The sequence below is a fragment of the Mus musculus genome, chromosome 12 (assembly GCF_000001635.26).
Source record: "Mus musculus strain C57BL/6J chromosome 12, GRCm38.p6 C57BL/6J".
NCBI classification, from domain to species: domain Eukaryota; kingdom Metazoa; phylum Chordata; class Mammalia; order Rodentia; family Muridae; genus Mus; species Mus musculus.
In genome coordinates this window covers 117,752,027-117,763,007 of record NC_000078.6, presented here as the reverse complement: position 1 = coordinate 117,763,007, position 10,981 = coordinate 117,752,027, and the positions used below count along the sequence as shown (strand labels likewise).

General features: G+C 45.7%; 1 protein-coding gene across 3 annotated transcripts in view; it reads right to left on the bottom strand.

Annotated features, from left to right (window-relative positions):
• Window positions 1-3,270: 3,270 nt before the first annotated feature.
• Window positions 3,271-10,981, bottom strand: part of Rapgef5 (Rap guanine nucleotide exchange factor (GEF) 5) — a 243,212-nt gene continuing 235,501 nt past the window's right edge. For 2 of the 3 annotated variants that reach the window (NM_175930.6, NM_001373989.1), the window contains 2 exons: window positions 9,532-9,586; window positions 3,271-7,045 (listed from right to left, as the gene is read on the bottom strand). In NM_175930.6, the coding sequence (NP_787126.3) occupies window positions 6,927-7,045; window positions 9,532-9,586 (174 nt within the window). In that variant the 3' untranslated portion in view covers window positions 3,271-6,926. The remainder of the gene's footprint in view (window positions 7,046-9,531; window positions 9,587-10,981) is intronic. The other variant, XM_030246682.1, reaches the window with a different exon arrangement.

Sequence of the window (10,981 nt, the reverse complement as noted above, 5' to 3'; positions counted from 1 at the left end):
CTGGCTAGTTTTATGTCAGTTTGGCATAATTTAGAGTCATTCTGGAAGAAGGAATCCCAATTGAGAAAATGCCTCCACCAAACTGACCTGTGGGCAAGCCCATGGTGCATTTTCTTCATTGATGTTTGATGCAGGAGGGTGGGGTGGTGGTGCACACATTACTGTGGGTGGTACCACTGGTGGGCCTGGGTACTATAAGAGAACAGGAGTAAACAATAAGAAACAAGCAGTAAGAGGCGTCTCTCCATGGACTGTGTATCAGTTCTTATCTCCAGGTTCATGCCTTGAGTTCTTGCCCTGACAACCAGGGATGCTACTGAACATAAATCCCTTCTTCCCCAAGCTGCTTTTGGTCATGGTATTTTGTCAGAGCAATAGAAACCCTAAGACAATTGGCATTTTAAATAGCAAGAATCACATTACTTTTACATGTAGAATATGTTTTAGAGGGCACCAAGATTTTTGGTCTGCTGGGGTGTCTATCTGTTTGACTTGGGAGAGGTGCTCAGGGGATAGAAAGGCTCTGCAGCTGAGGCTCAGTTTTGCCATCTACAAAGTGTCACTGAAGAGGCGGGTCTGGAGAGAAACGAGATGCGATTCCTGTTTTTGGAAAGGGCGATGTTGGGTGTATGAAGGTAGTGTGGACATTACTGTAGGGAATGGAGTTGAGAAGAGGAACCAGAGGGAGAGTTACTGAGACGACTTTTAAGTGAGGATTGAACTCAGGATGGCCAGTGGCGATAAAGAAGAGTCCGGTGGAAGTTGAGCAAACCCAGTGATCTAGCTGTAGAACAGACTTCAGGGCAGCGAGCACAGTATTGGGTCCCATTCTCTGAGATCATTGGGAACCATCATAAGCAGTCTGTCTACTTCCTTTCAAAAGTTACTTGGAAGAAGTGAGGGTCTTACAGATTTGGGCTTGCTAAGGATCCTGAAGTGAGGCACCCTGTTACTAACAGCAGCTTGAATTTCTCTTACCCAAACAGCAAACAAGGGATGTCAGAGGTCAAGTTCATTTCTGCAAACTGGGCTTGAAAGGATGGTGGCACACCTCACCACCCCTGGTTTAAGAGCTCTGAGGCATGTGGGAGTCACTGTTGCTGTAGGGCTTAGCAACGATGTTGCCATGGCAGCAGTCTTTCCTGCCAGTGACTGTGCTTGAGACTTCAGTTGTGCTGTCAGTGTGTGTTATGTGATCATGGTTCATGAGGACTCTGAAGAAGGTGAGGACTACTCCAGGGGTTTTCTCCAAAGGTTCTGGATAGAAATTAGACTCCAGCCATGCTGACACCTTAGACCCTGCAGGTGCACATGAGTAGAAGGATCTAGCAGCTCAGAACTTCTCATGGGCATGATGTCAGGCACGGTGGCCTCCAAAGTTGGGGTTGCCTCTCAGAATCTTTTAGCAGAAAGGCCAGCCTGGATTGCTGGACATTCCTATTACCTACTTCATGATGGAGACTCCCAAGATGCTGGGAAACTCCACAGCAGAACCTGGTTCTCTTCCCAGGGAAGAATTCCCAGGCCCAGCAACATCTGACATTTGGTGAGGCAATAGCAGGAGATAGTGAGTGATAAAGGTGTGGTTAGGCATCAGGGAGATTCCCTTCCCTGGAGAGTGGGGGGGGGGGGGGGCTTTGGAAGGCAGTGGAGGGCAGTGAGGGGCAGTGGGGGCATTTTAACCCTGTTATGCAAGCACAATGAGAGAGAAGCTAAAAAGCTAGCCCAGATGGATAAGAGCAATGGGCTCAGGAAGTGGCCTCAGAGCTTGCTCTGGGACTGCTGTGGAGAATGCAGTGACCCTGTGCTCACAAATCTCACCTTAGGAAATCCTAACTGACTCATGGAGGGCTCAGGACCAAGAAGAGGGGTGGGTAATTAGGAGCTGAAGTAGCCCCTGTTCCTCCTAAGCCATTAGAGAGACCAAACCAAGCAGTAAGCTCCAAGTCCTGTTGACACAGGGCTTGAAGCATGTTCCTCAGAGGCCTCATATTAGAGTCCTTGACCCTGACTGTGCACTGTCTGTCATATCAAGTGCATCTTCCTTGTGCACTGGAAAGACAGCTGCTTGCTCTGTTTGGGTAAGAGAAATTCCAGCTGACTCCAGTAACAGGGGTGTCTTACTTCAGGAACCTTAGCAAATCTGAAACTTTATAAGTCTCAATTGTTTCAAGTGACTTTTGAAGGGGAGTAGAGACTGTTTATTGTGATTCCTAAAGACCTCAAAAAAAAAAATGAGACCAAATAAATGAGACTGATGCCCTATAGTCCATCCTGAAGTAGGTTGCTGGGACCAGGACCACAAAATTCATTTTGAAGTTTGTTGTATTGAAAGAGCCCAGGGTTCTGACTCAGAAGCCCGGTTCTTCTTTCAAACTGAAACCAGAGGAAAGCAGAGGTGCCGCCCTCTCTTCTATTTCCTCGCAAATCTGAAGCTCAGGGCTGCCCACTCACTCCTGTTTCCCACATAGCTCCCGGTTCTGGAAGAACCTTGTGTGGAAAGCCTCCAAGGATGAGTTGACAATGAGACCATGGCTAAGACAGGAAGTAGTGTAGAGAGCACCTCTCTGCTCCCAGCTCCCATCGCAGAACACTGTCCCTTGTACATTCCTCCCCCCCCCCCACTCCCACTCCAAGATGCAAGCTTGGTGACATTTTCATCTGCAGCAACACAGTGGCACAGGTCCCCTGCAGAGCTTACAACATGCTGCATGGGTCAGTCCTTTTACTTACGCAACAAGATACCTGGCCATTACAGAGTTTAACACATAATAATACTCCTATGGGGGGGGGGGTGCCACATGCCACGGGCAAGTGTGAAATTGACAAGAGGGACACTGAGTCAAGGTGGGAGAGGTGCGGACAAAGCACTGGCAGTCTATCAGTGCTGGCTCAGGAAGCCACCCTACCTTCCCTGAACACCATAAGAGCTTATTGAAGCTCCACCCACTCAGCGCCTCCATCCTTGCATAGGAATCTCTAGGCCTAGCACTGTTCCTCATTCCCACTTCCAGTCAAGACTGGGGTGATGGCTGTAGTTGTGGGATTCTCCAAGGCTGGGGTTGAGCTCTGGTGTGATTTCCAACAGGTGGTCTGCAGGGTTTAGGGCAGCAGGGTAGACGACTGGGTCCCTGTAGCTCTTCATCTATATGTAGCTTTTTCAGTGAGAAAACGTGAGCTCCAGACAGAGTACCTGATGGCACTGGAACATCGGCCATAGGCCCATGGATGCCACTGTGGCACAGGACAGAAGAGTCTAGGCAGGAGCGGTATCTTTAACATAGTCTTATATTTGGAAAAGCAGATTTAAAAAACACTTGAAAATACAAGATAAGGTAATGGTTACTTATGTAAGTTTTAACCTTATATTGCTTGGCCATTTTTACATATAAATTATTGCTTCCTACTTTGATAAATACACAGCAGAGTCATGTACACAGAGGCAGAAAGCATGAACTATGAGAAATCAAACACTGTCAACGGCAGTCTGGTAACTCAACAAATGTTTCATATTTACCAGCGCTTATAATGGTGGAAAACTACGAGGTGTAGTCCCTGAGAAGTTAGGTAGACGCCCGGACTGTGGGTTTTCTATCTTCTAATTGTTATCCCAAGCTGACAGCATCACGGCGGTCCTAAGCAATGAGACATCCAAAGGCAAGAGTTCTTGCTTCTGGTCAGTGATTTCATCCTGGTATTTAATAACAGTGTAATACAAATACAATAAATAGGCTATGCAAATAAATATTACTCTGCTAAAAATGCTCAGTATATACAGCTTTGCTTTATACAGTAGTACATTTCTTCTGACTTTTTGGCAATTTTCAAAATGTGTTCTCTCTAGAGCAAAACTGGCCCACTCATTACTGAGTGGGCTGAAATTTCAAGGACATGTCTTTGAAGTTGAGAAGAAATTCTATGCTGGACAGCTATAGTGGCCCTTGTCTTCTAAACTTAATGATTTTGCCCAATTCTGATAAGCTTTCGTGGGTTGTGTCATTTGGTTCAGGCTTTGCAATGCATGTGTAGTCTGTACAAAACCACAGAGCTGACACTTAGGCAGCCACACGAGCTTCAGGATGAGAGGTCTATACAAGCAGCCACGTATCCATACTCCCGCTTCCTCACTCAGAAGACTGTCCGCCTATGAAATACCTCCCTACAAACTAGGAGGGGTGGGACTTTATTTTCATGCCTCTAAATTCAAGGTATGAGTTACACTGCTTGCTTGTAGATATTGGAGCAGGAAAAGGAATCTATTCTCAATGCAATTAAAGATACTAAAAAGGTAGACTGCGAGTTACACCATGTGCTACGGTAACCTGTCGGCAAGTTGCCACGTGGAGGCTGTGGAGCATCTGCAAATGTGTGTGCGAATCCTTTGAGATGTTCAGAACGTTTGTGACTTTTCCTAGATGGACTTGTGTTCTGACTCTGGTAGGAGCTCGCTTTGCAGGGATAGAATCCAAAGCACAGGACCCCTCGAGGGCTGTGTTGTCAACAGAAAGAGGCCAAGAAGGTGCCAATTATACAAGATCTAGGGAGGGGATGGAGATTCATGAAATCACAAGAATCCAAAGGAGAACTGGAAGGAACTTTACACATCTTCTGGTCCACTCTTCCAACACAGTAGCACTGGGTCTGGGAACCCTTGGAGGCTTTGGAGAAGGAACTGGGTCATCCCATGCCTGGAAGTGCTGACTCCTGTGGGTATATATACAGGGCTTGGCTTCCTTAGGAAGAGCTTCCTGTGGAAACAGGGTCTGACCAGTCTGAACTTTTCTTTAATTTGAGATTTAAGACTCTGCGAAGCTTCTGAAGTTCCTAAATCTGCTGCCTGAGAAATCCCTAGAACCAGGTGTTAAAGTTGAGAAGGATTTAGAGATTTTTAGATATGCTGGAGACAGGATGGGCAAACAATCCCATCTGACTTTTGCTTTGGAGGGAGAGGCAGCCTTGCCCCATGCTCTCTAGGGCTATTCCCATTCATGTCCTGCAGGATTCTCTAAGTGTGTCAAGCATGATGCAGGTGTGGCCAGTGTAGCCCAGCTGAGCTAGAGCCTAGACAGTGTTCTACTGAAACAGATCTCCATCTACAATGAGTTCTCAAGGTAAAGCTCTGCTTGAAACAATGTAGAGCTAACGTTAATACTCGCAGAACACAGACAATGTCAAAATGGCCTGGTATGATACACTAGCCCAGTCCAGTTGCTAGCTTGGAGGGAAGACATTCGTATTTGTGCTATAAGTGTGTGCTATCCTCAGAGGTTGTGCTTGTCCACACGTCAGGACAGCCTGTTCTCCCTGGTTCTGTAGCTCTGGTCTCATACACCGGCCCTCAGACGTGTAAATCATTTTCTGAGTGAATCACCCTCAGTTGGGGGTGTTTCTATAAACCCCTGTTAAGTTTCTAGGGCTGAAATTTTACATGCTAGGTCAGATGCAATCTCTCTGAAAGCTCTACCAAGATTTTCCCATATGGTTCCTTCTAGCAGTGTTTCAAGCTCACTGGTCCCAAAACCAGGGAACAGCATAGCTCTCAGGAAATCAGGTGGCAACAGGCATAGCTCAGACCTTGGTAATGAGAATGGACCAGGTGGCAAAGAGAGTAGGAAGCAGATCTGTGTGGACACAGCTCCCCTCCCTGACCCCCACCCCCAACCAACTCCCAAGGCTGTGAACAGCATACCCATACTCAAGATTGCAAATGCACAGACAAAATACTCAGATGGGAACTTGCACACAGTGAAGGAACTAGTATCTAGATCATGGGAGAGCAGGCATTTTTTTTTTTTTTTAAACCACAAGCTCATTTGAAGATTCAGGGAGATCCTCAAACCAGTCCTTGAGAATTCCAAGAGGTCTTATTTGGTATATGAGGCCCAATTTATAAAAACAAAGAATAGGAAGGTAAAAGGCAAATTGCAGAAAGACTCTGGCTTTGCTTGGGAAGTAGACTACGGGGCTCTGACTCCCCAAGTAAGTAAGACTTTAGGCATCTCTGGATACTTTTCAATTACTGAGTCTAGCAGGCTAACTGTTAAGCTTCATATACTTGGCTTCACTCACCCTCCCTCATGGGTTGATGTTCTGCATCCTGTAGGCAGGGAACTTGGAGGAGTAATGTCAGACACCAAGACTCCATCAGATACCAGAATGCAGACACTGGAAATTCTGTCACCCCAGTAAACTAACACTGAGCGCTCACGATCCAGGTCCTGTGTTTTTCTGAAAACTGCACTCAGCAACAACAACAATATATGTAAAGACAGTTCATAGAAACTGAACAATGCCAAGCTCCTTATTGGATGAGAAACCCAGTCTACCTTGCTTACAGAAGTACATCAGTGGTACAGAAACTAGTTCATCTGCATATACATTGGCAAATGATTGTGGATGCAAAGAAGTGTGTGCCGCGCATTTCTTATTTGCACAGAAGGACATGCCCTCCAGGGTGATGTTAAGTTTATAGCAACAGAGGCCTCTCCTCTTTCTGGAACATCTGGAGTTGCCCTTGCTGTCCACAGTCTCTTAACAGCCAATTGGCAATAAGGTGAGCAGACAGCCAATCAGCAGTAAGGTGACCAGGCAGAGTGACAGTCCTTCTTGCTATATGAGCAATCACCTCCTAATGCTGGCACCTCATAAGCTGAAACTTGGACTGGAATGAAATCGTCATCATAAGGAAGACCCTGTTCCAAGGATGCTCTGACTCCTGTCTTCTCCCTGACAGCAGTGGGGGGAGCTCTCTCGCCTCTGGTGGCTGACATCACTTCCTGAACGTGCTTTGGCTGGCTTTCCTGCACTTGTCTCATGGTATGCTGATAAAACTCAGCAACCTCTTTTATTACAGGAAGCAACATGCTGAACGGAGGCCTTTGCTTGCTCTAAGAGTTGCAGATGCAGGGCAGATGCATTGGCACAGCTCAGGCTCGAGGCTCCAGCCTGTGAGAGAGCTCGAACAGGGCTTGCTGGCTGTCGATGACATACAGGTGGTTGACATAGGACTTCAGCTCTTGCTGCTCCTTTGGAGACACGTCACTTCCTATTTTTTCAGAGGGAAAATGGACAATGAGTGTCATAGGAGCAGAGGTGTTACTCTTAAATGCAGTAATGATGGTTTAGAGTACGTTAGCTCTAGAATGGCTCTCCCTTGTCTCAAGATAAACAACTGCAGCTCAGCTCATGCAGGCTGACTCATATTTACTGGAGAGACTATTCAGAAGCCACACTGTTATCCCTTTACAGATGAGGAAACTCCAAAGTCACATAAGTAAATGTCAGAGCCAGGATTCGAAACCAGGCTCCGATGGTTCCTGAGCCAAAGTTCCCATGCCCTGGTTTAATGTATTACATCAGCTTGAGATTGTGAGACATTAGCCTCTGAGCACAATAGCTTACTAAATCATTTACTCATCTGTTTATTTTTATTTTCGATCTAGTACACTTCTGTGTCCTAATTATTTAGAGGAAAAAGAAGGAACATATACCATAGAATAGATTCTTAGGAATGGGTGTAGAAAAAGCAGTTTCTCTAAGTATGCATGTGGGCTACAGTGTACCCAGGAGGATAAAGCAATCCAAGAAGATAAAAAGCCAAAGGCCATAAGAGACTACGGTCATGCCATGCTAGGGACAGCTTTCATAAGGACTGGGTTCACAGAGTCTTACAGGAAGCGGGCCCAGCGGCATTTCTGGGAAAAGCAGTTTCTCCCTCTTCTATGAAGAACATATTTAACAAGAAAAATAATTCAAGGGGCATCTGTCATAGCTAGCTTGTAACTCTTGGACTTCCTGGTCTCAGCAGTAAACACTGGAAGCTCAGAATTTTAACCATGACTGATAGACTATTGTTCTAGAATACTTTTCTGGAAGACATTATAAAAGTGCTTTTAGTTTGGTAAATACTAGCTGGCTATACAGATAAGTTTGTCATTAGCAAGCATTCGAAAGACATCATGATGAACAGTCCTGGCAATCGCAGCCGACCCTTGTGCAGCACTTCATAGGACATAACTGTTTTGAGTGACATTTTCTTCTTTTATCCCACACATTGACGTTGGCTAATGAGGCTCATCGAAAGAAATGGTTAAAAGCAAGGCAGATAATTTAGTTACAATCCAAGTTAAGAATATACACCGTGGACAGCTAAGTTTCTCTTTTGTTTTGGGCTGTGCAGTCTTTCCGGTGAGTGGTAGGTTCAAGCCAAGCCAGTAGGACCCTCCTCCCCATACTGGGAACAGACCATTGATGGATCAGAATGGTGGCTTTAGAATTAGCTGAATATCTGGTGATCTCTTTGGAAGCAAAGACTGATGAGAGAAATATGGCCAAATACTTGTCAATAACACATCTGAAGGATTCTTTGTGGCAACAGTATCACCCTTTCTATTATGACTGCATTGTACTTGAGGACTCAATGGAAATTTACATAAGATTTACCAAGTGGTATTAAATAAAATGAATATTTATATTATCAGGTTCTGTATTTTGTAATTCTCATTTTCTACTTTATAACACATATAGGAGGTTCAGCCCCTAATTGGATACTATAGATAGCTATGGGCAGAGCACTATCAAAAAAGCATTTAAAGAATGCATACCAAACAGTTAGGAGTACTTTCTTTGGTGGGAGAGGCTCTGATTCTCTATATACATTTTTTAGATGCAACAAAGATGTATTACTTAAGTTCTACTTAACACCAGGTTGCTCATCTTTGATTTGTAATCATTGAGCTTTATTTCTTTATTTTATTTCATGTGAGCCTAAGTGTATGTATGTCCTCTGTATGCACGGAGGAGCCTTCAGACATAAGACGGGGTGTCAAATCCCCTGGACGTGGAGGGCTGTGAGCTGTCACATGGTTGCTGAGAACTGAACCCTGGTTTTTACAAGTGTAGCAAGCACTCTTAACTTCCAAAGGAGATATCTCTCTAGCCCTCCCCCCTTCCCCCTCTCTCTTAATTACTATTTCTATGTATACAGTCAGCACAGGGCAAAGCAATGGACTAGGAAAGGGTGAGTAGCCTCTCTGAGCCTTGGTTCTGGGCTCAGCACGTACAGGATTAAGGATGCCTAGCTACTAGGACCAAGGCAGGACTTCAGTGGTTTGGGTGAAAGCTCCTGCAACTCAGTAAAGGGAATTTCCTCCCTTCCTGCAAATGCTAACTCCATTTAAAGGCAGGGTAGATACACCTGAGATTCAAAATGGGAAGAATATCCTTGTATATGTCTCAGAGAGGACTCTATAGAACTGCTAAGAAAAACATACTTTCTCAGCTGGCAGGCAGGACAGCTCAGCTGTAGATAGGACATTTGAGTTGAAGGGAAGGACACAATGGAAGGATATTTCAGGAACCTAAGGAACTGTATTCCTATCCAAACAAGAAAACTAGAAGCAGGGGCTAAACTCAGAAGTAAATCTGAGGGGCTGGGTAGTAGAAGTCGAAGTTTGGGTCCACCAAGTACTCCTTAAATGTTTACAGTCAACATCACTTCAAAGCCATTGCGCCCCAAGTCCAACTACTCACCAAACTGGTTAGTCCTGCAGTGTCTCAGGGTTCGGACAGTGTCTGCAATCATGTGCTGAAAGACAGAGGGGGAGCACAGAAACAGAAGGGTCACTTACTGATGCCACAGAACCTGCCTGGGATGGGTAATAGTCTAATCCCTCTGGGTATAAAGCAAAGAGCTCAACTTGGAGCTGGACATGACTTTAATTGATTGTATGCAGTGTGAATTATTCAAGACTATTGATTTTGTGACTGCAAGAAGAGTGCCTCCCGAATAGTCAAGGTATTCTGAGCCACAGGAGAGCATGCTATCTTTGGGGCCCCCAGTTTCCCATCCACATGTTGCCTGTGTTTCCTCTGCAGGTGAGGTGTTCCTAGAGTACAGCACACTCTGGGTTACTGTCATTTCTGGGACTTTTGCCTTCCTCCTAATCAGGCACCACGAGAGGGCTGTGCACACTCAGGGCACAGGCTCACATTTGTGCTACTGCCCCAGTTTCTACAGGGCAGGGATCAAACCCAGGGACTCTGGAGTGCTCAGCTGGCAACTCTACCAACTGAGCCACTTCCATGTCCTGAGTGGAGGCCGGATGGTTCTGTGGACTCGAGGGCTCCAACAACAGCAGGAAGTGAGGTATTCGCGAAAGCAGAGTGAATTCATCAGCATTTTACAAAGGCTGTTCTGTTTCTTTTTAATATTAATATTATTGTTATTGTTAGATATTTTCTTTATTTACATTTCAAATGTTATCCCATTTCCTGGTCCTCCCCCTCCCCCTGCTTCTATGAGGGTGTTCCACCACTCACCCACCCACTCTTGCCTCCCTGCCCTGGCATTCCCCTACACTGGGTCACTGAGCCTTCACAGGACCAAGGACTGTTCTGTTTCTAACTCACATTTCCTCACTGGCTTTAGTTTTCTAACTTTAGTTTCTTTCCTTTAGCTCCTCCTGATCTCCATACAAAGGTTATCTGAAATGTGCATCTTTGGGGTGGGGGGCGGGGAGACCATGCTTAGGTCTTATGCATATTAGACAAGGAAGTGTTCTACCACCCACCGAGCCACTACAGCCCCAGACCCTTTTCATTTTTAAAATTTCTATCGAGTGTCCCACCTGCTTGCCCAGGTTGGCCTAGAACTTGCGCTCTTCCTGCCTCAGCCTCCTGAGTAGCTGGGGTGACAGACCTACACGCTCAGACGTGGGTGCAGCAGGGTCCATACCTCTCACACTGTGTCCCTACAATCAGCCTTTAGCTCACTCTGCTCCATTTACTTCTCCATAATGGTTTTGGAAGAAACCAACCTCCACTCTGGACAGCTCCTCCTACACATCTGCCAGAAGGCGCCCTAAATGTCCTTGTCACAGTTGGTCCTATTCCCTTGGAGGAGGACAGAAACCCCTCACTTTGTTTCATATCAAACCCCGGATATCCCATTATTCGAGGATTAACATTCATTATCTGGTCC